At 41.0% G+C, this 27,958-nt stretch overlaps 2 protein-coding genes across 8 annotated transcripts in view; one reads left to right on the top strand and one right to left on the bottom strand.

Moving 5' to 3' along the window:
* dachd (dachshund d) overlaps nucleotides 1–6,527 on the top strand; it is an 89,650-nt gene extending 83,123 nt beyond the window's left edge. For 4 of the 6 annotated variants that reach the window (XM_072396623.1, XM_072396622.1, XM_072396625.1 and 1 more), the window contains 4 exons: nucleotides 151–298; nucleotides 951–1,109; nucleotides 2,016–2,084; nucleotides 6,016–6,527. In XM_072396623.1, coding sequence (XP_072252724.1) covers nucleotides 151–298; nucleotides 951–1,109; nucleotides 2,016–2,084; nucleotides 6,016–6,053 — 414 coding nt within the window. In that variant the 3' untranslated portion in view covers nucleotides 6,054–6,527. The remainder of the gene's footprint in view (nucleotides 1–150; nucleotides 299–950; nucleotides 1,110–2,015; nucleotides 2,085–6,015) is intronic. The other 2 variants (XM_072396624.1, XM_072396626.1) reach the window with 2 other exon arrangements.
* Nucleotides 6,528–19,476: 12,949 nt separating this feature from the next.
* Nucleotides 19,477–22,989, bottom strand: gpr18 (G protein-coupled receptor 18). 2 transcript variants are annotated; one of them, XM_072396613.1, is made up of 3 exons: nucleotides 22,820–22,988; nucleotides 22,039–22,079; nucleotides 19,477–21,060 (listed from the first exon to the last, which is right to left on the bottom strand). In XM_072396613.1, exon 3 carries the CDS (start codon nucleotides 21,057–21,059, stop codon nucleotides 20,040–20,042), a length of 1,020 nt encoding a protein of 339 aa, XP_072252714.1. In that variant the 5' UTR covers nucleotide 21,060; nucleotides 22,039–22,079; nucleotides 22,820–22,988; the 3' UTR covers nucleotides 19,477–20,039. The 2 variants fall into 2 exon arrangements, with proteins under 2 accessions (XP_072252714.1, XP_072252715.1); XM_072396614.1 differs by lacking the exon at nucleotides 22,039–22,079 and having other exon boundaries at nucleotides 22,820–22,989.
* Between the last annotated feature and the right edge of the window lie 4,969 nt (nucleotides 22,990–27,958).

Genomic DNA, 27,958 nt, shown 5'->3' with positions numbered 1-27,958 from the left:
TCAAAGCTCTTTAATAGCCCACATCACTCTCACTTTCTCCCTGCTCTCGCTCATGTATACACATTGATTTATATATATATATATATGTAGAGAGAGAGATATTTTTGTATTCACCTATGTATTTATTTGTGTGTGTGTGTGTGTGTGAAGGGTCTGCTCAAAGTGGCAATTGACAACGCACGAGCTCAGGAGAAGCAGGTCCAGCTGGAGAAGACAGAGCTGAAGATGGAGCTGTTCAGAGAGCGGGAGCTCAGGGAGACTCTGGAGAAGCAGCTCGCCATGGAGCAAAAGAACAGAGGTATTACCTGACGACTACCTGGCACTGCATGTGTGTGTGTGTGTGTGTGTGGTTGGGCAGGCAAGCGTGTAAGTATGTGCCGTGTTCTCACGTTCAGACTTCACAGGCCTGTGCTCGTGTCGACGTGATAGCTCCTGAATGTACTTACACAATTTCTCTGTGTATGTTTAATGTCTCTGATTGAGACAGACACCAGCCACCGTGCGCTTCTTTGGTTCCGCATTAGCACTGACAGCTCTGCTTTTCCTGTTCTCCGCGTGTTAACATGATTGGAAGTATACATCCCATACAAACGCTCGCTCGGTCTCATGCAAAATGCACCAGTCACGTTCACTGTGTCGTTTATGTTTAATGAGAGAAATCCAGGAAAAATATCCCAATGAATTTTTTCAATTAGCTTAAATTCCCTGTAGCACTTTGCAAAGTCTCAGCCAGTATTTGTGCAGATTTCCTCTTTTAGATCTTTATATATCATAAAATATGTAGGTTTAATTGATTTCCACTTTTCCACGACGCCGTGGTAGTTTTGAAAATGAGGCTGTTATCTGTGGCTGTGAGATTATGGCTATAATCAGATCTGCGTTACCGCTAACGCTCCGCTTCCTCGCCCCAGATCTCACTTCTTGTCACTGTGGTCTTTCCCCTGTCGCAGCAATCATCCAGAAGCGTCTCAAGAAGGAGAAAAAGGCCAAGAGGAAACTCCAAGAAGCTCTGGAGTACGAATCCAAAAGGAGAGAGCAGGCGGAGCAGACTCTGAAGCAGCCCTCGCCCTCTGACAGCATGCGTTCTCTCAACGGTCAGACACTCCACAGTGAGACGCTGCACCACAACATTCAGTCTGATGGCAGAAATCAGGACAACAAATAGCAAAGATGTGTTTTTTTTATCTTTATAGAACTGACTGTTTAGCTCAAACGTCCTGGAAACGCTGCAACTGTACAACTTCCTGTTATTTTCGTCATCATCTCATCTTCTGAATATGTTTCAGTCGTTTGAAGTCGCTCTAAAATCCCCCAAAAAAGTGATCTTGAAATGTTTCGCCCTGGTGACAATAACACAAATGTAGCGAGCCGGTATGACGGAGAAATGGCTCACTGGATCAACCGGTCATCAGATTGATTCTGAGTTCATTCGTTTGATTTATTAACTGATCGTTTCAGCTCTGACGAGCTCAGAGTGGCTTCAGCTCGCTCTTGCAGAGTTTATGGAGAAAACCAGGCTTGACCACGCTGTAGAATGCATTCATTCCGTGCATTTGAACTGAAATAAAGCCAGTTGTTGTCGTGCTGTATTATTCGCACACTCTGGCGCATCAGATTCAGCTTTTCATTGCCTCTTTCATCATCAGTTCATTGGTCTGCCACCAGCAGTGTGCAGCGCAGAGTTATTAGACCAATTACAAAATACGACTGTTTGTTTCAAGTTCAAGGGCAATTTTCCCATGTTAAAACATTTGACTGCCTTTATCAAGCTTTATGAGAGCAAACATTCGGAGGCGGGCCCTGATTTGATGGATTATTAGTTCATTTACTTATATTTTATTTAAAAATCGCCGATGATAATTCCAGCGACAGACCCAATGTCGCCCGGCACTCACTTTGGGGTATATACATTCGGCAGATATATAGCTCGAAGGCTCGAGCGGCGCTGCGAAAGTGGCACGGTGATAGGTGGATGTCAGGCATGTTTAACGGCGGTGATCCCTCTCTTCTCGCAGACTCTCTGACCCCTGAGATGGAGAGTGACCGCAGCAGTGGAAGAACAGATGCTGAAAGGACAATACAAGGTACAGGGGCTCAGATGAGACAATAAATCTCTCTCTTTTTTCCCTGGCTCTCACTTTTGCTCTTTTTTTTTTCTTTTTTTTTTTCTGCCCCCCACTCCCGACACACACACACACACACCCACACACACGCACGCGCACAGCTTCAGTTTATGAACATTAGTGTTTCTGTGCCTGCTGTTCAGACATACACCACCATCTGGGCCACAGCACTAGGTCAAGATCATTGGTTTTTCTGTCGGAATAATATTATTCTTTTGCTTGACTTTTAGTGCTTGCGATGCTTTTCGGAGACAGCTCTTTGTCAGAACAAATGCGTTGCAGCCGGCAGACCACTGGAGCAATTCGGCTAAAACGACGAAAGAAAAGTTGCTTATTTACAACTCAGGAAGCATTAATGAGTCATAAAACGGCAAAAAAAGCAGTGCAATCTCTCCTTCGATAGTAATAATCAGGGTAAATCAATCCATTTTATGAATAAGCCTTGTACATTTTTAATGGTTTGTTTGTTTGTTAGCCTTGGGGGTGCAGTTTGTGTTTGGGGAAGGGCGCCGTAGTGATAACCTCTGTAGACTGTCTGCTATCTGTGTTTACCCAGATGCAAGACACCTTGCAGAGGTTGAATATCCTCATTATTACTCCAACGTCTTGCTTTAATACGCCTCAGCTGCGTCTGCTCAGAGCCGCCCCTTATCAGTGGGAGAGGTCCCAATTTATCTGGCAAAATGCTGCATGTAATTTGCTGTGAAACGCGGCAAAATATTCATCTTTGCACGCGAGAGTAAGTCGGGGCCCCCGTTAACTGTTTAATGTGCGATTAGTCTACTTGAACTGATATTTTGTGAAAGGGCAAAAAAAAAAAAAAAAAAATAAGGGGAGAAAAAAAACCGCACCTAGAGAAATGATGGCTCTTCCTTAATTAAATGTCATTCAGTCACTGTGGGGATCTGAAACAGTTTGATGTCCAACCAAAAAAAAGGAAATCCATATGTCATCATTTGAATACAAAGATACCTTCCAGATACAGATTAATTATAGCCCCCTATTTCATAGCAAATTAGTAAATCTGCTATGAAGAGCTGGCTCTTTGTGGTGAAATTGTACCAAATTAAATGTGCTGAAGCTTCTCACTTACTGTACAATGACAGCAGCCATTGTCCTGTATGAAGTGTAGTCAGTTTATACATATATATTTGATGTAATCCCTGTAAAACAGTACACTGTGACCACGGAGCACATCATTCTTTTTTAGGTCTTTCTGATCATTGCCTTGAAGAGTGGAATGAAACCGAATAGCAGGCTTCACTTTTGTGTTTTGTTCAATTAGAGAAGCATTTGTCTGCCACCCATGTCTCCTCTACTCTGCTCTGCAAGCTTCGCCGTATAATTAACCTCAAATGGCAAAAAATGATGTTGATAAATTACACAAGCAGAAGGGGGGGGGGGGGGGAAGGGAAAAAAAACAAGCCTATCACCCGCATGAAAGCCAAGAGAAATGTGTGGGTGCATTCTCGACTCCAAACTCAGGGAGGCGAATGGAAAAGAGGGGAGAGGGAAAAAATAATGAGGGCATAATTTTAGAGAACTAATTATTTCTATTTGTCTTTTGTCACACTTCTCTAATTCTGCGATATTAACACAGTCTGTGTTTATTAATTGCTTTTACAGTGTTTTGAATCGGGTCCAAGTGGGAACGTGGCTCTTTTCACAGGCAGGCGAGCGACTGGGACCGTACCTCGCCAGCACTGCCTGGCAACGGTGCATGTGCGAATATCTTCCCCCAGTATCTTCTCTGGTTCCCTGCCGCTCCCCCCCCCACCCCCACCCCACCCCCCCGTCAACCCTTCGACGTGTTCGGCAAGTTTACACGACCCTGTGCGCAGAGATAAAGTTCTTTGTTGCAAGATTAAACATCAGAACAGTTAAAGTGAAATTAAAATTAAATGAATGAATGTCACTGAAGCAAAAAAGACTGTAATTAATGGATCCCCTAATTGTCTTCATAAAATATTTGCATGGGCATAATTTGCATAATTTACATGTATTAATTAATCTTTCAAAGGAATTTTATGCTGAGAGAAGACAAAAATTCCCTTTGTTTTATTTAGCATCTAATGAAATATTTATTCTCTTTAATGAACTTTTCATCTCGATTTGAATATAAAAATACTAAACTTTCCACATATTTTAATGAGTCTCTCATAAAACAGTGTGTCAAGACACCTTTTTTTTTTTTTTTCCCCCTCCCCGTCGCGTATGTAAAGCAGATGTTTCAACATTTGCGCTCATATTGCCCGCTGATTGCTGTTTGAATCGGTGCGACCGGCTTTATCAGCCCCGCCTCACCATAACTCCATCTCTTAGAAGTCGAATGCTGCGATATTTAACAGCCTTCTCCGCAATGCATTAAACCTCATCATCCGTCAAATCATCAAATTGCCTTTGTTTTCATTAACGCCCCCTATAAATTGCCACAACTGTGAAGCCGGGCAGGCTGCGAGGCGACGTTTCGTCCTCTCTCGTCGCGGAAGGCTCGCGCGCGTCGAGTTGTGCGTCCCGCTCCGCCCTTCTCTCGGCGTTCTCCGGCCCCCTCTTCGGCGTTACGTTCCTCACGCCGCCGCGTTCATGCTGTAATGACTTTTACACAGAACTCGTGGTTGTTGCTTGAAGAGAGGCAGCCAGAGTGCAATGCCTTTGAGACCTACGGCAGTGCTGGGTAATTAGCCTGTGTGTTTGTACACCCCCCCCCACCACCACCACCCTCCTCCTCCTCACACACACTGTACACACACTCATGCGCACCCAACAAGCTTTTGTTGTCTCCTGAGTCGGTACGCAATACATAAAACACGGCCTGAAAGGTTAAGCAGCACTAAATCATCAAATATTTATCATGCAATAGTATAGATAAGACTTTGAACAAGAACAAGTTTTGAATTCTGATTGATAGAATAGGGGGGGGGGGGCATCTCTTTAGTAATAGAAAAAAAAGCCGCCGCTCAGATGACTCCCAGCAGAAGTAGATGTACTCCAGGAGATTGGAACCAGGTGTATTCTCCAGCAGGCAGGCACCTGCGCTGCTTGTGTCATGTCCAACAACTCGCATTGCTAAATGTCTTTGTGTGGGTTTCTCTTTACCGTTGAATTATTCAGGCGTACTGCCATAGAGGGGTATGTTTCTTAAAGGCATTACTGTGGCGTTCTCAGGCAGTGGAAAATGCGAAGGTAATAAACGTCAAGCAGGCTCCTGAGCTGCGCCTAACAGATGCTTTTACCAGCTCGGTGTCGGAGCAGCGGCTGCTCGCTCAGGCGAACACTCCGACAAGAGCGTTCCCTGGCAGTGGACAAAGCTCGTTAGGTTGGAGGTGTCTGGAGATAACGGAGCAGAGGAATGTCTGCCGGTTTCAATAAACATTATTTCCCTGCAGGAAATGTCAGTTGGAGGGAGCACTTTACTTCTTCAATGCAGTATTATGCTCAAAGAAGCAGATCAGAAGCGCTGTCTTAAACATGTGTGATCTTTAGCTCTATTAGCTTCAATGCTGTTATCATTGCTGCGTGTTTTTTTTAAATTTCATGATAAAATGCGAAGGTAACAGTGGAACTGTGTTTGTATATCCTGACTAAAGTACTGGATATGATCTCACAATGCATCGTTAGCTGCTTCGAATGTTCTTGTATCTTTCCAAGTACTAAAGTTAATTACTGTGCCTGATATTTAATCATATTTGTCACGGCAGCCAAACTCGATCTTATCCTTAAATCAGCTTATGAATTCATCGCAAACTCCGCCGAAAACCCAAAGACCAGAGGGCAACATTTCAAAGTTGCACCAACAATCACATCCTGAGTAATGCATTTTTGCATCAGCGAGATGTTAGCTGTTGGCTAATCTCTGGCTTCTGTGTGTGTGTTTGTGTGTCCTCTGCTGCAGATGGAAGACTGTTCCTGAAAACCACAGTGATGTACTGATAATCCCACGAAAAGGAGCTGGAGAAAAGAAAAAGAAAAAAAATCTCGAAAAAAAGACAAAACCCATGAAGATTCGAAGGAGCCCTTATCCAGGCCCGATTTAGCGATGGAGGGAAGTCGAGCTGCTTGTAGGTGGAAATGCTGTGTTCACCCCAAATGCTGGAGGAGGTTGAGTCTGAATGTAGAGTAAAGAAGTCTTTTTTCATCACGGAGGCCGACGCGAAAGTAGTTTGGTAAAGCAGGTTTTGACGCGACCGGTTGGCCGAGGCGAAGGATAAACAAACATACTGAGCACAGTAAAAATGTACCCATGGTACATTGTGGTAATAACTCGTAAATTCACAGCACTGAAGATTTTTTATACTGTATCTCAGCCAGCGAAAAAGCTTCAAAATAGAAAAACCGACTGAAGTTTTGTTTTGTATTTCAAATTGAATTCTAAGAAGCTAAAAACGACCCTTGGGCGGGTGGGGGGGGGGGGGGGGGGGGGGGGGGGCGGGGCGGGTGTGTGTGTGTCGGTCCACGTGTTCATCAGAAGAGACGACTGATGTTTGGTTTTGATGTTTTCTAAATTAGATGATAATACAATCAAGTTTCCTTTCTACCATTGTTGTACATACAAGATCTGATGCTAATGATAGGCAAACCCACTCTACCCAGCCCGAGTGGATTGATAAGGTATGTGTATATAACGTTAAGAGGTATTGTGTATGCAGTAGAGCTATTAGGCAAACAATACCACCATTTATATAAACCTCCAGTTTTGTTTTGTTCTATCTCTGAGCCATCATTCTTTCCTATAGCTGCCATTTTCGGTGAGAAAGCATGCAGGCATGTAAATGTGTGTCCTGGAATTATGATATTTAATAAATCCTATATTGTGCTGAACAAATACTAGGGTTGACTCACTCGAGCCCAGGCGATTTTGAAACCATTATTAAAACAATTCACTTTCAGAATAAAAGACTTTTGCTGTTGATAGTACTGTAATCTTTGTAACAAAGATGAATATTTCTTGGAATTTTACTGTACATTTTTTTTGTCACGAGACACGCTCTGAAACAAGCACCTCTCAAAGCTTTTTTTGGGGGGTGGTGGTGGGGGGGAGTTTCTTTTTTTTTCTTAAAAGTGTCCGATCTACTTATCATGCTGTGCCAGTCTGAGAAACAATCGAGTCAGGATGCAACTTTTGGAAACTAAAGCACCGTTTGGTGGCACTGCTCAAAATCCCTGTTTAACCTACACGAGTACATGTTTTGGTTTATAGTGTTTCATGGTATTCTGATGGAATTGTGGTGATGAAACACCTGTGTATATTCTCTAGTCATGAGCTGATGTCAGTCCTTTAACTACAAAACAGTTTAGACCTTATGTGTTACAATCAAGAACGCCAGGAGTGGAGTGTCCCATGTTCACGATGTGTTTGTTCCTTTTGTTCTCAATGGAGTGTCTAGGTCTGTTGTCACTGATAACTTATATAGCTTCTCGAAAACATCTCTTCATTGTACTTCAAACTCAAATAAAGTTAACATGTTGATGATAGAGTATGTTGCCCGAGCCCGGTTCTGTTGCCGTGGAGCGGTTTGAGGGAGACGTAACATTCCAGATGCAGATTGATACCACTAACACGTAAAAAAAAAACAAAACGCGTGGATCATCACCACGGAGGCGGCGAAACGGAACAGCTGGAGATGGAAGCGTTTCGGGGCAGCGGCCGCCGCCACCCACCCCCCCCCCCCCCCCCCCCCCCCTCCCCTTTTTTTCCGAATCACTGTTGTGTTTTTTGGTGTTTTTGAGACATTTACAATCAGCCCTCAGTCTTTTAACCCTTTTCTATGTATGTATGCCCAAACGAAAAAGAAAAAAAAAAAGGAAGAAAAAAAAAGACATTGCAGGTATTCTGTACTGTAGAAAAATGAATGAGCATATTGTTCTTCGCTTTGTATAGCAGTAAAAAAATAATGTACGCATAATCATATGGAATATCTTGTGTTCGTTTTCCTTTCTTTTTCTGAGAGGGTGTGTGTGTGTGTGTGTGTGTGTGTGTGTGTGTGTGCGTGCGCGCTTTGACCTGCATGTGAGAGTGTGTTTTTTTTTTTTTTTTAAATGCATAGGCTAATCCTAGACAAAATATGTAAATGAGGGTGTGACCAAGCTCACTGTAAATAAATTATTTCATGTGTACTTCTACTTGTATGGCCCTAATTCACGATATATGCCCAGAAAATAAACAAGCCCTCCTTTCACCAGTTGTACTTGCTGAGGCGTCATGCATCACGACATGCACTTTAAGCAGCACTCCAGTTGTTATTTTAATTCCGCGTTGCTCCTGCCACATGTTTTGAATGATTAGGCGTACAAACTTCTCTCTGGTGACGTTAAATGTTTTGCTCCAGAGACACAGTAGTGGTCCTCGGGGATCGCTGCAGAACAGGTACAGGCTCTTGGAACACACACGCACGCACACATGCAAAATGTGAAATCGACATTGGGGGACAGATTTCTTCTGTAAGCAATTCTGAGTGAAATGTGTTGACACAGCATGCCTGGCCCATTCCCATTTTGCATGCTTTTTAAAGCATGGCCATAACACGGCCACAGAGATGAATAATTGACTGATTGCTGCATAATTCAGTGCTGCATTGTAAAAATTCAAGGCCTGAAATATTTCAAGATTTTTCTTCTTTTTTTTTTATTAAAAATGAGGTTAAAGTTTCAATCAACCTTGAAAGAACAATATGACACACAATGGGCAATCAATCACCAGACCGTGCTTCTTCTCGGGCTCGTGCTGACTGTCGCAGCTCCACTCGGAAAACTTCAGCTCACTCCGGACTGAAAGAAACTGACATCACGATCGCTTCATCCGTTTAATGACTCGATCGCTCCCGTTTGCCGCTGTGAAAGATTCCCTCCGCTCACCTCCAGTGAGCTCGTGAGAAGTGGGCTGTTTACAGCTATTACTCACATATTCTGTTTATTTCTCTTTCTGGTGCCTTTTCCTGCACTGGCATGTGAGGAGAAGAAGAGGCCCCGCAGCTACATGTTTCATATCACTGCACATTTAGTAATAAATTCGATTCAGTACAAATATGACCACGAGGCACGAAGACTTTAAATACCAAATGTGCATTATAGATGTGTTGTTGCGTTGCACTTCCTTCTCTGCAGTGTGGAAAGCACATTGCTGATTGCATATTCAAAGCATTCGAAGCCGTGTGAGCTGCGCGTTTTATTTACTTGGCTTCACGTGGAGACGAGCTCGTAAAGACATCATCCAGATGTGATTATTCCGCATGATCCTGACTCCTTTTGCTACGCCTAATGTCACACTGCACAATTTGCTGTTTGCTTTGTGCTTGCTTGACCAGCTGAAGAAACGCGGCTTTTGGGACAACAAAAAAAGCAAAGAAAGTTTGACAGAAGAGAAGCACATTTGTATTTCTACTTCAGGATATTGTCAACTGCACTGTTAACCCCAGCTGAGCTAATTCCTGGCTCATCGTAGCAACCAGGAGATGACCATTTAGCAAAAGCAGCACTATTGCGCGTCTCTTGATAGCTGAGTGGTGCCCTGAGTCTGTGGAGAGACATTAGGAAGGTTCAGGATGATCGTCTGAAAGATAGGACTAATGTCACCTAATCAGACAGACCATTACGTATTAGTGAAACTACAAAACAGTTTTATCTGACAAGGGCCAGGCCACATTATCTAAATTAACATTTTGCAAGCATGAACATGGAAGACCACAGAGGCAAGAGGAGGGCTGTAGGACTGCGGCCTGTGCTTAGACATTCGGCAGTAATTATTAATTTATGATTGTCTCTGGTCTTAATGAAAATGAAAGCCAAGAAAGAGAACAGGGAGGGATAATGTGGCGTGAAATTGAGTTTCATTTGTACAGGGGCCACCTTTTAACTCCGCTCTTCTTGGGCGGAAATGGAGCCGAGCGCTTCCCCGTCTGTCTCCAGAGAATGTGTTTTAGAGGTGTTTTTTTTTCTTTTTTTCCCCCTTCCACGCTTTCTCCCCTTTCAGTCTTTCAGTCAAAGCTCGTTCATATCGTCTGATCCTTTTGTGATATTTGGGGCCAACACGCCCTTTAACATCTCCATTACGCTCATAAGGCCTTTTCAAAATGACACCAGGCTCTTTTGATGTCTGATAACTATGTCAACAAGTTTCTTGAATGGAAATGTCTCCGCACAGCTCTTCCTTAATGTCAACAAGGCGACTGAGAAAGGGCTCAGACTAGCTTGGCATGTGAGGAGCTGAAAGAGACTTAGTTTGATTTACACAAGATTTTCTAGTGTGCCTCACCCTTTTGATACAATGCAAGACAGTATCAACTTCTAAAGTCTGATTTTTGTTTTTAATCCAGGCAGTGCTCATCCCTGTGGAGGGTGACATACCCATTTAAAGCTTCCACTTGTGCTGTACTGAAGTGTTAATGGTTTAACAGCTGGAATCATGGAGGTGATAACGGGCTTTGTACAAATATTTGCATCTATTAAAGGCATAGTGAAGATGGTGTCGAATTCTGACCGCGCATCAATTAAAATACTTAAGAAGTAATGATAATTTTTTTTTTTACATTTCTGATGACATTGTTACTGTAAACTTCTTTCATAGCATGTACAGACAATAGGAGAAAACACAGGAAACAACACATTGAGGAGTGCCCATGAAGTCAGGTTTGCTGTTGAAGTCCTTTACAGTCCCTGGGAGCCCACTGATTCAGACCCATTGTGGCTAAGTATCTGTTCTGGCATCAGCTCACTTTTGCCATGCCAGCTCTGTGCCAACGATTATTGTCTAATTTGGTGAGATTTTGGGTGTGGAGGTTTATTCCACTTGGAGCTTTGAATTGACCAACACTGAACCCTGGGTGTTGACCTGAATTTGGATTTGATGACGATCTGGTTCAGTTTCAGCACCCAAGTTACTTTTTTTCATGAATACTTCTGGGCTGTAACCATAAGACCAACACATTTTGGTAGCTTAAGCTATCTGGAACTACACATCATCTGTATTTCAGTATCTGGCACTGAGCTGACACAATGTCCAATTTTCAGTACATGAATATCATGGCGTAGGCAGTCATACTGATGATGCCACTGCAATATCAATACAGAATTTGGGTAAACAGTGCTTCCAGACCAGTGGAGCTTTCTTTTTTAGGTTTTTGTCTCCTGTCTTTGGCAATTGAATTGAAAGGCAAAAACTTTAAAAAGTGTACAAGAATCTTTATTGAGTAATGTGATTCTATCAGATGTGACCAATCACAATATCATCATATGTGTATTATCAACACATCATCGACATTTGATTCTTTTAATATCACAGTTATCACAGTCAGTACCATTATGTTGTGACACCCCTAATGTGGCCAAACAACGACATAAAGGGAACTTTAAAAGGACTGCATTCTTTTTTCTAGTCTTGTTGACTATTTAAAGTAACCCTCGTTGTAAGCCAAACTGACTCATTCACACAGGACTTTTTATTCCGTACATTGAGCACATTCCATAGTCATACACCAATAAACACAACGTGTGAATTCAAAGCACATATTGACTGAAGACGCAGGATGTCTAATGATCCAAATTTGTAATCCTTCTTCAGTTGCCTTTATTCAAACTCTTAGGATTACCATGACCTGGATGACTGAGAATCTACACCAAACTATATAAAAAGACAAACCCACTAATTTTGCACCCATTTAAACACCTATTTTTCAAATGTATTCATAGAGTTGATGGTGGGTGGTGACTGCTCAGGCCAGAAGTGCTGACCAATTATGGTTCTGATTTTGCAGAAATACATGGAAGCATCTTACAAGGTTTGCTCTGTTCTAGTTCTGATTTTGGTTTTTGATGCTTTCTGCTGAACACGACCATGGGAGCTGTGAGAGTGAACCAAAACAGCCATTGTAGCATACTGACAAACATAAGCCGTGAATGAAAGTTGCCAGTTTAGTTGAACTGAGGAGAGCTGCAGTGTCTGCATGAGATGGACAACAGCTCTATGTGAGTTCATTACTAAAAGCCAGCAGTAGTGCCAGTAACCGTGTCATCCACTGTTAATGGAAAAATTGATTACAGTCCTTGGAGTGGTTCCTTCCATTCATATCAAGGAATACGTTTTTAAAATACACTATGCGAGGAAAATACCATTAATCTAATTGCCTGTCATCCCAGCAAACATAAGTAAAGGTATTTGAATAATTAAAGATACATTCCAATATCAGTCACTACTCTTACAATAGTACTGTTGTCATTTTTTAAATTAATTAGAACCACAAAGCTTACTTTAGCATTTTATGCAGCCACTTAATGTCCTGATCTATCAAAACAACATCAGACTTTGAAGCCGCTTCATATCTGAAGTGGCATCTGAAAGGTTTTGCAAAATCACTCACAGCCCGAGTATCCAAATCACCAGGGTTGGTTATATTAAGCCAATTACATTTTTACAATTGTGACGAGGGATGGTTAATTTAGTTTGACCCAAGAGCCCCCGACACTCCTCCAGATAGCAGATGGATGAGACGAGTGACCACAGGCATGAGGGAGTGTGTGTCTGAGTGTGTGTGAGCCCACTGGATTAGTCTTCATTTGGTGCCTCTGTCATAAGGGAGGGGAAGACTGAGCGCTGTGTGGTGGAGCAAAGACAACACACAGGGTCAGTAGAACACACACAAACACAAGCACACGCTATCAAACCCCCCTCCCCCGAGCTCATCAACTTTATTTTGCAATCTTCCCTCAGAACCATTAGAATACCCTGAAGAAATGACTTTCCAATTAAAGGGGATCTAGAAGAAGAAGGTTTTTTTTTTCTTTTTTTCATCTCTGGCTCCTGGAGTTCTTTATTCCAATAATTTAAATTGGAATTGATTTTTCAATTTACCCACTGACTGTTATGGACACGGAGTGCATGGCCAAATAGAGCTGTGTTCCTAGAATATTTGTCATGAAAGTGCAACGTGTAAATTTGCGCGGGGTATCTGAATAGTCATATATATTTCCTCCTGTGTGAAGCAGGAGAAACAAAATGAGGCCCTGTGCAGTTATAACATTGCATATTCATGCAGTGTTTTGTGTAAAAGGTCATTCATTTTCTTCTCAAACAGGTCAAAAATCCTAATGGCTTTATGTTCATGGGATTCTCTGCAGTCAAAGGCCAAACTTCACTGTTACGCAGCATTTCTCAGAAGCGTCTGGAGCAGGAGGAAACAGTAGTTTATCCCAGGCAAGCAGCTCGAGCCTCCAGTGTTTAAGTTTGACAAACTATACCCGTGAACGCAGTATCAACAGCAGCTCCAGAGGTGTTCTAATCAGCATTTATTGTGCCTCGACTACAGCGAGTGCTTTGCAGAGTCTGCTTCAAAGCCATCCAGATTGTACTCTAGCTGTTTTACAGATGCGTCTAGAAATCCGAGGCCGTTCTTCTGTGGACGAATGGTTCTGTCTTTTGCTCCTGACAGCTGCGCGGGCTTGTTGTTCGCTCTCTCCTGAATTGTTTTAATAAAGTTGTGCTGCAGGACTAGTGAGAGAAGATTAATGGACGCACAGGAAGTGTGGCAGTTGTGAGAGGATGCAGGACAGAGCGGGCCAGCAGCCATCTGTTCCCTCTCCTTTACAGCTCTCTTAATGGAGAAGCAAACCAAACAACATGGATCTGAGCCCTGCAGACAGACACACACGTGTGCGTGCACACGTTTAGTGCACATGGCTAAACACCAAACATCACTTCATACAGCAGAGATGAGAGCTGGGCTTTTGTCATCGTATTCCCCCTTGTTGGATGTGAGCATTCGTGTGTAGCATATGTGTGTGTGTGTGAGCTTTCTTTTTCTATTTTTTCCCCCCACCTTTCAGCAAAATAAAGTTGGGTGTGAGCCACGGCTATGAGATTTAGATGAAAGACACAGCCTGGATGGAACGTGATTAAGAGATATGTTCTTGAGGCAAAACAGGACTTGGCATTTGCTGAGACAAAACCTAATCAAATTAAAGCAAAACATGGCCATTGTTGTGGAGTGTGTTCTCTGCTCGTGTCACGTTTGAAATGAAACAGTGTAAAATAGATATGGGCTTGTGTCTGCGCAGCATCACCAACACAGTGGCTTTATTCAGATTTACACACAGGCACTGACTAATGACGGTTGTGCCCAATGATGCCTAAAGCACTTTATAGAGCTGTCTGGGTTATAAAAGATGTTTACTGTGATGGAGCTGAATGGCTCACTGAAAGAGTATTATTGTTTACAAGTTATGGTTTCAGATTAATTTACTCAGCACAATTGTTAAATTCTTCATCCGATGGGCACGCTGACCTCCAATTCATTGGGTAAGTGGTCTCCCGTCCCTGAGGCGGTAAACACAGTGGGAAACCAGAAGTCTTAGAACAAACGAGAACCTTTCACAAAACAGAAAATACAACAAAAAACGCCAAAAAAAGAACATTTGACAAGTCGTGAATTAGAGAATTAGAAAAATAAAAAGTATTTTCTTAAATGTTGAGTTGACTGAGATGTTTTGACTCTAATTGTCGTTGTGCATTCAAAGAAATTAAAGACGTCCTTTGTTTTTCTTTCTCATAATTCAGATTTTTCTGTGTGAATTTCAGTTTTAGTGAGGGAGAGACTTTGTGTCACTGTGTTTTCAGAAAGGTTGGTTTCTGTTTCTGGAAACTTTCGCCTGAAATATTCTCCAGTTTTCTTTTGTGGAGGGTTTTCCGTTGTGCTTTCAAAATCGTAACATTTTTCTTGTTGTTTTTCTTGTCCTATCATGTTCTGAGTAATGTTCTTGCGTGTTCTATTTGGCCACCTTTTTTTCTGAAAAATCCCATTTTGTTAAGCTCTTCCATTTTCAGATATTTTGTTGTTCTTTCTGTTCTCTTGCTGTTTTGTCATGTTTTCGGAGATGTTTGTTGTAGCATTTAGTAAAAAAATGTTTAAGTTTATATATTTTTTACTTTCTTACTGTGTTTTTGGCACCTCTGTGACACTTTAATTAAGTTTGGTCTATTTCTATGCTCGTCCTCGTTGTTTGCATAAAGCCTATATTCCAACTGTTTCACATTTTATTTGTTTTGAGTGAACACAGACTATGTAACGTGAAATGACAACACGTGTCGTCTCCCTCTTTCTCCCAGTGAAGACATCTGTACAACATGATGAAGTTTCCTCTCCGAGTATCAATCCTGTAATTGAGCTCAGGCAGAGCAGACGTGATGTGCAAACAGAGGAAGTCAAGGGCCTCTCTCATTCTTCCATGCATTCCTTCTTCATTCAGTCTCCTCTTCCCTCCCTCTCCCTCTGTCTCTTCCTCCACACCCACACACACACACAGATCCTCTCTTCATCTGTTTACATGCGCACATCAGCTGAAATAAGTGCATTACCATTAGCTGCCATCGTCTTTCTTACTGTACAGGCAACTTGGCACAATGGATCTGGCAGAGCAGATAGACACAGGTGGAATCTCATAATAGTGACCTAACAAGCTTTTTTTTTTATAAAACTACATCCTGAGCAGCAATGTCTTTGTTTGTTCTCTTTGCCCATGGTGTAATGTTGCATTCTCTTTCTGTTTTCTTACAATGCTGTGGATCATAAAGAAACCGAAGTGAGAGCGGATTAAATATTAACTCAGCCTGACACAGTCTCCGACAGAGCTCCTATTCACCTTCACATGATACATTTAAAAACATCCCAACACGTACTGAGCACTGTCGAGAACACGTGGCTATACACACTTAAAATGAATCTGATCTATGGAGAACATGGCAAGGAGGAGGCCAAGGTTTTCATACGTGCACTTAACCGAGCAGAGAGTTGGGGAAAAAAAAGAGACACACGGGGAGAAATGAGGGCCTTACATTATTCATACCTGCTAATGGTGGCTGGCTGTGTGTATGAATCAGCAACAGAACTATCTGCTAAAATAGATGCCCAGCTGTAATCAAAGCCATACATTTTCTTTACTCTCCCATCCTCTGCTAAATACAGGGTCAATTGGAATCAGTTTAATAGCATTTGCAACTCTTGCAGTAGATTATCTCCTTTTAATGGAGATGAAGGACAATGCAGGCGCAGATTGCCTGAGAACTATGTGCACTGAAAGAACACCTCACACTGTTCCTGTAAGACATCACTGTGCATCTACCACATATAAGAACAATAGCTCATGTGCTTAACCTAGTTTTGTCTGCAAAAGGAATCCATTAGTCTCATTGTGCAGCCCTTAAGCTTGGCATCACAGGGGGGAACCCGCTGCTGCAAAGCTACATCCATGCACATGTGCCTCTCATTTCCTATCGCAGTCCAGAAGTATCCTTCAACATCCTATTGTAAAGTTTACCAGGGGAGAGGTTGGGTGTATTAAAGTGCCCTGAGAGAAACACTAAATGATGTAAATGCAGGCAGCTGCTTACTGCTAATGCTGTACAGTAGACGAGGAGGCCCAGCTGAGGCTGGATATGTATTGTATCTATATAACATTATAGGGTCTCTTTCATGTCCTTGTGATCTCTAATGGGAACAATATGAAGAGTAACGGTATGGTGGAAGTGTGGGGAACAGTGCTTTAACCCAAACTGCCGCAAATTCAGTTTGTTCTGTTCATTTGAATTATTTATCGCTATTACAATGTTTTTCCATATGGTTAAACTGCATGTTTCGGATGGTTTGGTGGTTTGCATCTATGATCATTTTGTTCGAGGTTTTTTTGCAAACGTGCTTACTTACGCTCATGATTACACTTATAAGAGATATGAGCCAGATGTTGCAGTTTGTGGATACCTTTTTACAATCTTTTTGATTCGATAAGCTCCACGCTACCCCGATTTGGGAATAATTACTGCAAGTTGTTTACTTCTATATCACACTCCAGTTTCGAAACCCAAAGGGGTCATTTGTCCCAAGTCTGCTTCAGCATAACATAACTGTGCATAGATGAACACATGAGACACAAACACTTGAGAAACACTTTTAATCAAGACTTAGATAAATAGCCCTGCAAAGTACGATTTTGAAAACAATCGCAGCAACACTGTCTCTGATCATCATTTGATGGTGAGCTGACATGCAAACTCTATTAAGCTGTCTTCAAATATGCAAAAATGATATGATTTTACAATGATTACATATTCACTTCCCCAGCTGGCTGGCTCCAAGCGTCTCCATTTGTCATCGACTATTGTGTCCAATTATATGATTAGCTTTGAACACTCCAGCACTTCGAGAGCTCTCGTGTGTTCTGCCGCGCAGAGTGATTCACAAACAAAGTCATTACAACATGTATTCACACATATCAAATAACAAAACAGATGGCCACTGCGCCTGCCGCCTGATTTGTTTTCCACACGAGTGGAAGGAAAAAAAAGTATTTTGTGAGAGCTGTGTTTAATGCTGACTGTTTTTTTTCTCTTTTTTTTTTCTTCCCAAAGAAGAGCAGCTGGCTGTCGCGCTGTTAGATCAGCTCCTATGAAAGACAATCTTGTTTTCATTAATTTCTGTACAACAAAGGCACTTGTTGGGAAGATTTGGAATTACGGCGGCTAAAGCTTCCGGATAATTCATCACAGGGACTTGACAGGAAACTTAATTGTTTTAAATGCCAGTTGCGGTGAGCAGCATGACTGGTTTTTCTTTGATGTCTAACAGGTGGGACAGATAGACGACCCTCTGATGTTTCATTCGACCTTTGGCCTGTTGGTTATAAATCCACTTGTAGTCCACCGGCAAATAAACCTATCACCATATGATAGAGTGCAGTTGCCAATATTCCATGTGAGATGGAAATCTTGTAGTCTGCCTCCTCTTATTTAACACAGTGTAAATCTACCCTCGCTATATCACATGGAGTGGCCACGTCTTCACCTATGAATACTGCACAAAGCAGCCAAACACCATATGGAGTCTCTGTGAAACTGTGTGTCTCTAATTTCACCAACATGTTACATTCACTTGTTTCAGTGAAACTGGGTTTGCTTGTGGTTCTCTCTCAGATGAACTGAATTTCTTTAGATATCTATGATAATAGATTAAAAAATTTTTTTTTTATTTTGCTTTTTATATGTTACGTTATGCCATTGATCAGCGAGTTATGAGCACTTCGATGTTACATGGCGTAATGCCACAGGGTCAAGAGTTGTCTAACTAAAGAGAAACATCACATAGTAACCCAGCTGCACTGAGTTTAGTCTGTGTTTGTATGGTGGCTCTGAGGTGAAAAAAATACAACACTGGACAAAACACAGCAAAAGCAAAAGCACACAGGAAGTACAGTTCAGAAGACAGAACAATGACTTAAACAAAAAGAAAACAAAATGGAAAACTATCGACTGATTCTGTATTTTTGTGAAGTGTTCTGTATCCAGAAGTTATGCTGTATTATACAACTTGGTGTGTTTGCCTCTTTCCTGTGAGAAAAGTGGCATTTCCCAAAGTTTTCTTGTGCGCTGTTTGGTTTTTGTGAAATGTATTGTTCTCTGAAGTTACAGTCTATTGTTTTTTCGGGCTATCTAAAGATAGTCTGCGAAATTTTATCATCGTTTCTGTTTTGTTGTGTCTCACAAAATGTGTTTGTTTTTTTTCGTTTGTCTGTTCACATTTGCTCAATTTATTTGAGTTTTCAGACAAAATTTACACGTTTTCTGATTTAATTCTCTTTCATTTTCTTTGGTTTACTTGTTTTTTAACCTCAGGTCTGCTGGATGTGGTCTGGCAGACAAAGATTAACTCTTAGCTTGGATGAAGTTTGTGCAAGAAATCACCACATTTAAAGCTTTTGAAATTTTCCTCTTCTCTGTGACACAACTGCCACCAATCAGCACTGACTTATTGCTTGTCTCTAATCTAAGAAACACATTAAGAATAAATTGCATTTTATACCTGCAGCAGAGGCCTGACACTGAAATGTCCCTGCGCTGAAAAGGTTTTCTGTTTAAAGGTTAAGGTTGCAGTAAATCTAGCGAATAGCCTCCCTGACATCTCTTGAGCATGTTACTGTAAATGCACTCCAAGCAACTGAATCATTTAACATCTAATCAATACTATTCACATTGCACCATAAACACACTTTAGTCAGATTCCTGGTTGAGGAAGCTGTTAAGGCTGTTGTTAACCGGAAAAACTGAAACCAGTTTGAAATTTAAAAAAACAGTTTACATCAAAGAAAATAGTACAAAAACAAAAAGTATCAAGAGAAGAAGTAGAGACAAAATTCTTGTGGCGTCCACTTTGCTAAAGTTTTTTAAAAAGCACAATGTTTTGGAGCTCTGGCAGGTGGATGGGATTTAGCTGTGCCATGCTGCCATCACCTGGTCGGTACATTTACAGCAACTTTTAGGAGGCTTGCAATGCGAGTTGTAATTATGTCCCGTGTTTGGTCTTAAATCCAGGCTCCACAAACATGAAATGGCAGGAGTTAAACGTGATGTCATGCAACGTTTGCTCACTTGGCCCGTGTAGGACTGATGAGTCACAGAGGCTGAGTTTAGCTGTGGTTAAGTCAACAATTGAAAGCAGCAACCTTTGAGAACCCACCACTGTTTCCTGCGGAGGCTGCTGAGACCCTTTTTGACGTAGTGAGAAGGTTGACAAGAGTTTCAGTGTTTGTTCATAACAAAACAAGCACTAAGATACTGTGAGCTGTTTTACATGATTAGGAGCTTTATTTTCACCTGCGCGTATCGCACCTGAGTCACAGACTCCAGTGCTTTGTCTGAGGGAGGAAAGATGCATGGAAAACATTTCAAGTCTCATGGGTGAGTCAATCATCTCTGAACACAGATGTTTTTGCCACAACAGCAGCACTCCCATACTGTGAGTGTAAATTACACTTTGAAAATTAATTGCAATATTTGGTTCCTTTCGATAATTAACTGTGTAAAGTACACAGTGATGCATTCAGTGTTACATTGCGCCAAAGCATGCACAGTATGTACAATTGCGGCAAGCTGTTTGAAGTGAAGTTTCATATCATCGCACTAGTCAGGTTGCTCATTGACCTGACGCTTCCTGTGTGTGTGTGCCTGCTCTTTCGCCTCACGCTTCGCAGATAGTTCCTGTACAGAATCACACTGATCACCCTGTCCTGGAACTGCTTGGAGACAATGTAATACAAGATTATATCCAGGACTGTGCTTAGATTCATCAGGAATGTGGTGAAGACTGCCCATGTGCTAAACCCCCCATCTTTGCCATCCCCCAACAGTCGAACCACCAAGCACACATGAAAAGGCACAAAACACACCAACACTTGGATAATGAGTGTGATGATGATCCGGATAGACTTCTGCTTCACTTTAGGTTTGAGTTTAGAGGTGCGGCCATGGATTAGATTATCGACAATGACAAAGTAGCAGCCTATCATTATACATATAGGCACCAGGAAGAAGAAGATGAGTCGCACAAAGTTGATAGGGTTGTCATGGCGCAAAAAGATGATATCTTGCATCTTGATGCAGGTGGTGAAGTTGGATTTGCGATCAGGGTCATCGTCGGAGAAGAGCACAGGCACTGTGCTGCCCAGAGTCATGAGCCACACCCCCAAACTACCCATCACAGCCTTTGGGACGTTCCTCAACTCTTTGCCATGCTTTGGCTGTACAATGGCCATGTAGCGGTCAGCGCTGATCAAAGCGAACAGCCACAGAGCCATGCAGGGGTAGAAGATTGTGAGAGCCGCAGTGATTCGGCAGAAAATATCGCCAAAAGGCCAGTAGTCTTGGTGGAGATAAACCAATCTGAAAGGGAGCAGCACGATGTAGATCAGGTCCACCATGGCCACGTTAATCATGTAGACAGTGACAGAGTTCCTTTTCTTGGTGGTCAGGGAAAACACCCATAATGCAGTGAGATTAACTATGACTCCTATGATGAAGACGAAGCAGTAGAAAACCAGGCCTGCCATGCGGTACTCCATAGGCCCCTGCTCCGGCTTCATAGTCCCGGATTCCAAAGACATGTTGGAGGAGTTTAAATCCACCCTCATACTGAAAAAGATGACAACAAGTCACTGTTATTTGTTCTATACAGTTGATGTAACTTTTAGGTTTAAATATCCTCTCTTACAAGCTGAAGGCCTGCTAATACGCCGATATGAAAATACCGGTTTGCCTCTTGCTAGGTAGCAAGTGGAAAGACATATTTTGACCATTATGTACTGTATGTCTATTTGAAGAGTGACCAACAAGAAACTGAGTAAACCTCTAAAGTTATAATGTTGTGTAAAAAATGAATAGACACATTATCAAATTGTTTGCAAACCTTTTAAACCTTTGGTGTTATTGAAAATTGTTCAGAGTCACCAGATGACTTGTTGAAACTGCGAAGCGTTGGGAAATACATATGTTTATTTAAAATTTTATGCCAGCCAGCAAGTTTAAAAAATGATGGGATCAGGCAAGAAAAGACTGGAAAAGTTGTGTAATGCTAAAGAAAATAATATCCTGGCAGAACATCTCACTGCTGATTAGATTAGCTGACAAGAGGCCTATAGCATGATTTAGTAAAAGAAGAAAAGATGGGGGGGGGGGGGGGGGGGGGGGGGCTCTTTGGAAAGAGGTGTGATTCAGAAAAACCTCTTTAAACAGATGATAAGTCTGGTGGCATCTGGCATCTGATGGCACTATGTGATTCTATATGATTTTATATTCAATGTCAATCCTTAAACCACAGACTCTGAACACAGTTTGTTTGTTTGCCGCATCCACAAATAAAAGTTGAAACTTTTTTAATCACTGACTCTGCTGCCACGGCCCTAACGACAACATATTCTAAACAATACCATTTCTCAGTTTCAACATTTGATGTGCTGTCTCTGCACCATCTCCAGGTGAATGTAGGATTTAAATGATTTACAAATCTTTTTCTCCAATTCAATTCTAGAATCAACAAATAAATCAACAAATAATTACTGATATAATCAGTCAGATTTCAGATGACCTGATGAGGAACGGATGACAACTTACTTATGAGTAAATAATCCGGCATCGGTCCAAATGAGTGAAATCTAAGAAAAAACAAAGAACAAAGAATAAAATTCCACAGAAATCTGGATTTTCCTCTCAGGTAATGTGGTAAACAGAACACATAGTCTGGACCAATCCGATCTCCAGCTGAAACAGTGTGGCAGAAATAGCCAGAGGCTGCCTGTAAATTTGGACAGATGCATGTTTTGCAGATTCCAGAGCCTGCTGTTGGTGATTTGAATACTTATTTTTAAAAGTTGTGCAGCTGTACTCTGAAAGAAAAAGGAAGAGCAGCAGACCGTGTCTGTCTATACGTGGCTTTCAACAACAGATAGTTTTTGGTTAAAAATTAAATAACAGGAAAACAAACTAATAAAAAGTAAATGTTTAAAATAACTCTGGTGAAAGTGAAATTTGTATTCATGAGGAACTGGAGGTCTGTATTCTTGAGAAATCATGTGACTTCAGTATTTTAAATGCAAGAATTATTATTATTATTTTTTTTTAACTTTTACTCTTTTTTTTTAAACTTTTTTTACTCTCCACATACTTTGTATGTAACATAATTTAGACATAGCATTCTTCCCAAATATTAAAAAAAGTTGTAAAACAAAACAGTAACGGAACAAAAGCGGTGTGGAATGACACATATAAATCATGTAAATCAGCAACAAACGACACATTCAGCTGTAAACATGTCTGCCAGCATTACGCTCTCCGGCTAACTCAAATGTAAAGCTGACACCGTAGATTTGCCTGGACAATAAAATGGCACACTTACCCCAGAAATCAAACAAACATCTTGACACGCTTGCACCAACAGGTTTATGAAGCAAAAGTAAGGTCATGGAGATTTATCAGAAGTGTCTGCTTTCACAGCCAAAACAGGGAAGTGAACGTTTTCTCAACTGTGATGACAATGGTGGCGAGAGTGTAAAGCCCCCATCACTTCCTGTATGTTGCAGTTTCTGTACTTTTAGATTCATTTACAGTATCTGCGTAGTCGGAACGAAAAGGGCTACAGCTTTCCACAGTCTGCAATTACACCCCCTTAAAGAAAATGATGTGCCATTAGAAGTGGGAGTGTGTTTGGCAGGCAGAGAGATGGCAGATTTAGGGCGAGTTATTGATTGGAAAAGTGGGGTCTGTCACAGCACATTAGTTCTCAGGGGAGTAATCCACAGCAGGTTGCTGTGAGAAGCATCTGCTGCTGGAGAGAAGTAATTAAAAACAGGATGTTGAGGCAGTTGCCATATAAACAGGAAATAAGACGGTGGTAATAGACACTTCACGCTGATGCTGTGAGATGGTTTTACACCACATCAACTTAATGGATGCAAAGCGCATACCTCAGGTGAAACGCTCAAGGTCAGTCTGAACCAGGCTTGAATACAGATTAATGTGTGTGATTAATGTGAGTGTGAGCTGCTAACAACTATGAATTAGGACATTTGGCTCAAAGCACATTATGCAATAAAAACTTCTCCCCCTCATATCCTAACTGCTACTTTCCATTCTTATTATAGATTTTATGAAACAGACAGCATACTTACCCACGACTTCCTGATTTTGCCTCCTGACTGACCGCTGTATCTGACCTCCATTAAATATCACATCTGTGGTCTCACGCATTGTTTGATTGTGCAAACTTGTCAGCTTCGGCGCTCAACTTCTTTCTGAGCTCCCAGCAGGAATCTCATCGCTGCATTTTCAGAGCTGTGTTTGTATCGTTGAGTTCAATTCTTATTCCTGAGAAATGATTATCCATCGGCTCATCCTCTTGATGTGCCTCAAAAATCTCAGACCAGATGGTACTTGGTGTTCATTGCAATATGTTGTTATGACAACAGTCTGTGTGATGTTTTCCTCTCTTTGATACTTGTCATGTGGCTATGGTTATAAAGTATCCCACTCTAGACAAAAAACTCACCATAATTCACCTGTGTGATGAATACAGTTATATTACACTCACTAAACAGATCTAGACTACAACAGCTGTGCATGTTTTGTTTCTTACCTTAAGGAATTTATTCTAAATCTCATATTGGGTAACAGTCAAATAGTTAAAAGGTAATTATTCATAAAAAGATGAATATAAGTCCTCAATGAAATCAATGTGCCAGTTATTACTTGGTTTATCATCATCTCTTTACCCTGTTTTACACTGACCTCTAGAGGCCAATTTGAAGTATTACAGCGTTTCCACCACTACAAAAATCACACATTGTTATTATTTCTTCTTATTTCTAGGTGTTCCAGACTCACTTTATATTTATTTGTTAGAGCGACTGAGTAGTACATGGGTCAGAACCTTTATTTTGTGGATATGTTCTGTGTTTGGACCCCATCGGTTGCCCTTGGCCTCTCTATGTGTTAGGTACACAGTAAGTCTAAATTTCCTTTGGGAGTGAATGCGAGCACGACTGGGTGTCTCTCTTATCTATGTGATGGACCAATAACCTACTCAGGGTGTTCTCTGCCTCCCACCCAGTGTCAGCTTGGATATGCTCAAGCCTCCCATGACAAACAACACCACAAAGTGGATAAAAAGAATTTAAAAAATGATAGATGGATGCACCTGACCATATATATGTCCGATTTTTGTCCTTCTTTCAGTTATTTTGTTCGGTATAGTTTTCTTTTTTTCTGTTTCAAGGTGGTACCTGAAGGTGACTTTGATTTAAATCAAAGGTCTCACATGCTACTTGCATGTAAACTTAAAATGAGCATAGAAAACGTCCCTCACCAGGAGAATAAAACTGCCATCACATTATTCAAACTAGCATAACTGCATGTTATATATTTTGCTGCGCTAGGGTTCTTCGTGGATTCAGCCCACCCCTTCAAAAAAGAGGCGCAATTCCCCAAAGACGTTAAGCGATAGAAAGAAAGCAATAAAGCAGATGGCAATTACAGTGTTTATTGGAAACAAAACAGCAAGACCGTCGGCAAGGGATGTGTTTCAGAGAAATTAGATTTGCAAAAAAAAAAGGAAAAAAAATTCAAACTTACTCTGAGGTCTGGATACACTGCTTGAATTATTCGGTAGTGGACTACGTTTGTTAGCCATAACGCATAAATTGGAACTTGTCTACTTTGCCAAGAAACAGAATGGCATCATAAAAACAGAGTATTAGCTCATGTTCAAATACTTTAGATATGAATAGGCATTTTCTCATTCATACTCCAACTAACAGCAGCTTTCAGCTTTAAATATTTCAGTATTGATTATTTTTTCAGGTCTTCTTTTTCTAATTATTGGCATGCAATGCTAACTGCAATTTCCTTGACATATGAGAGTCTGTTAAGCTGTGGCTACAAAAATGTTTTTAATCTCCTTTTTTATAATAATTCATTATTGATAAATATTCAGTCCCTGTTCTCAGTATTTGTGCTGTGGTTTAACCTGTTTCCTCGTGTTTTGAGATCATTTACACCAGCAAGGTTCCTGGAACTGATCGTTTGTTTTTTGAACCTTTGTCTCACAATGCAAGGGCACACATGATACAGCTTTATCACCTCTTACTTTCCGCTCTTACTTGGGTGCAGTGCAGCAGCAGACTCAGATAAGACCTCTTTTTTTTTTAATCCTCACTTCAAGTCAGCGACTCATGCCGTTTGACTGCACTTCACAGAAACTGCCAAATGTAAAATGCCAGCTTTAGGTCAGTACATCTGACAATAAGGTAACAGACGACAGCAAGTCTGTTTAGTGCATGGTAACTCTGACAACATCTGCTCCATAAACAGAAAGTACATAAAGCATCAAAACAACTGATTCTCCTGTCTGCTGCTGTGATTCTAATGACTACTTCTAATCTCTCTTTAATCCTCTGATGCTACACAATGATGATATGGCTATAAACTAAGAAGATAAGTCCCCCAGAATTATTATTTAAGATCTCAACATAGCAATGTAATATGATCTATAACATTTAATGTTCAAAGATAACTGATAACAGGAAAAATCTTGTTTTCTTTATGGGAAAAGTTGTAAATGAGGTAGTAAGAAGTAAGCCGTATAAGCAAAATGCTATATACACTGTTTTGGCTTCTTTACTTGTCTCTCCCTTCATAGGCCTAAGAATGTGCATTGAGAAAAAATAAATTTAGTATAATGATAACCCCTCGTCTTACTGTAAAACTCTTTGTGTAGTGGGTGCATAGCTTTACTTTGTGGTTTTGCTGAAGCCTGTGCAGTGGTTGCTGTACGCTGAGATGGTACTTTTTTATACTTTCAGTTGTGTCTTGCCACTGTGCCATCTGTCACACACCGTAATGTAATATTACATAAGAAACTCTTGTACTTACTGGCTGTAGATTTTGCAACTTTATCAAAAGATTAGTATATTTCTTTAATCTCAGAAAATCAACCACCCATATTGGACCACAGAGAACAATGCTAAATAGAAATGTCAGAATCCAGAACTGCCATCAAATTTCTGGATCTATTGCTTGCAATTGACACGCTTCAGTCTCTGTTTTCGACTGTAACACAGTAGTTTCAAATAGCAATTTTGACCTAAGTCAGATATGTCCAGTTGTAAGGGACGAGAGAAGCCAATCATTATGTGTATTTTGTGATTTGCTTCACTTGATCTTGGAGACTGTCCTGCCCAGAACATGTCCATGTGGCATCTGCTTATTCAGGCAGTTATAGCCAGTAATTACATTCAAAGAATATGTGGTGGTTGTGCAAGAGCAACCGCACGAGAAGGATAAAAATGGCAGTGATGGTTGCATTGTATAAAGAATGTATTTTAATCCTAACAGTGGAAGTGTTCTTACCCTATCCAAGTGATGCTGCTGCCTAAAGACAACCTTGAAGTGACAGATTTTTGTCGTAATATGTTGCATTTACACGTAACTAAGGCAACCAGTATAACTGCATCCATGGTGATGGTTGCAATGTGAATAGAATGTATTTTAAGCCCAACCATGATCAATCAAGCAATGGTATTGAGTGAATCCAGCCACGAAATGAGTGTTTTAGTAAAGTGTTGTTATTGACAGAACATATGTTGGCCTCAATCTCATGTCATGCAAGGGCCCATGGTAGAAAACTCTACGCTGATTTACACTTTTGACCTCTTCTTTATTCTTTTTATGAGGTCTTGAGAGCTACTTCTGCTCTGATGTGGAAAGAGTCATGAATCCTACTTTCTCCTTCTTGTAAAGGTGGTAATTTATCACACAATTAGAAGTTGAATGGAAGGGTATGAACAAATGATCTATAAGACTGTTTCCGTTGGAGGAGTTATTGGCATCCTTGTAAAGCACATGAATAATAATTGAATGATATTGCTCAGAGTGAATCTATGAATTTGAATATGTAACACCTAAATGCAAAAAATAAAGTAGAAAACAGTTCAGTTATAGTAGGTGCTATCGTACTGTAAATTGACACTTTTTTGTGAAGTGATGGTAGGTGAGGGTGTAACGGATTGAACAGATTGAATTAAAGTTCCCGGTTTGCATTTTGGCTGGAGCCTTTTTCTCCCTGTATGTGCAGGTTCTCTCTGAGTACTCTGGCTTCCCCCCGCAGACCAAAAACATGATGGACTGGTGACCTGCCGAAGTGGAAGTGATGGATGACAGAAGCCCCAGAATTGATCTTTGAATAACGCCCAAGATAACAACAACTAGGACTGATCGCAGCACTTCGCCTTAAACAGTTAAACGTTCAGTTAAAGCAAAGACATCTGAGTTTTAGCCCTGATTATGTATTCAAAATATGTTTGTAACATTCTACATCATAATGAAGCTGTTGTTCCACATTAACAATGTAAAAAGAAAAAGCACCAATGTGTCGGAATAAAGGGAAAGTACTGCAGACAGACAGATAGTGGTAGTAGAGAGGTTATAGGGCAAAGGGGGAAACAGACATAATAACAATGACTCCGGGGTTCAGAATCCTTCC

Source organism: Leuresthes tenuis, unplaced genomic scaffold, assembly GCF_036924035.1.
Source record: "Leuresthes tenuis unplaced genomic scaffold, fLeuTen1.0.hap1 SCAF_12, whole genome shotgun sequence".
Taxonomy (NCBI): domain Eukaryota; kingdom Metazoa; phylum Chordata; class Actinopteri; order Atheriniformes; family Atherinopsidae; genus Leuresthes; species Leuresthes tenuis.
This window is presented reverse-complemented; position numbering and strand designations above follow the sequence as displayed.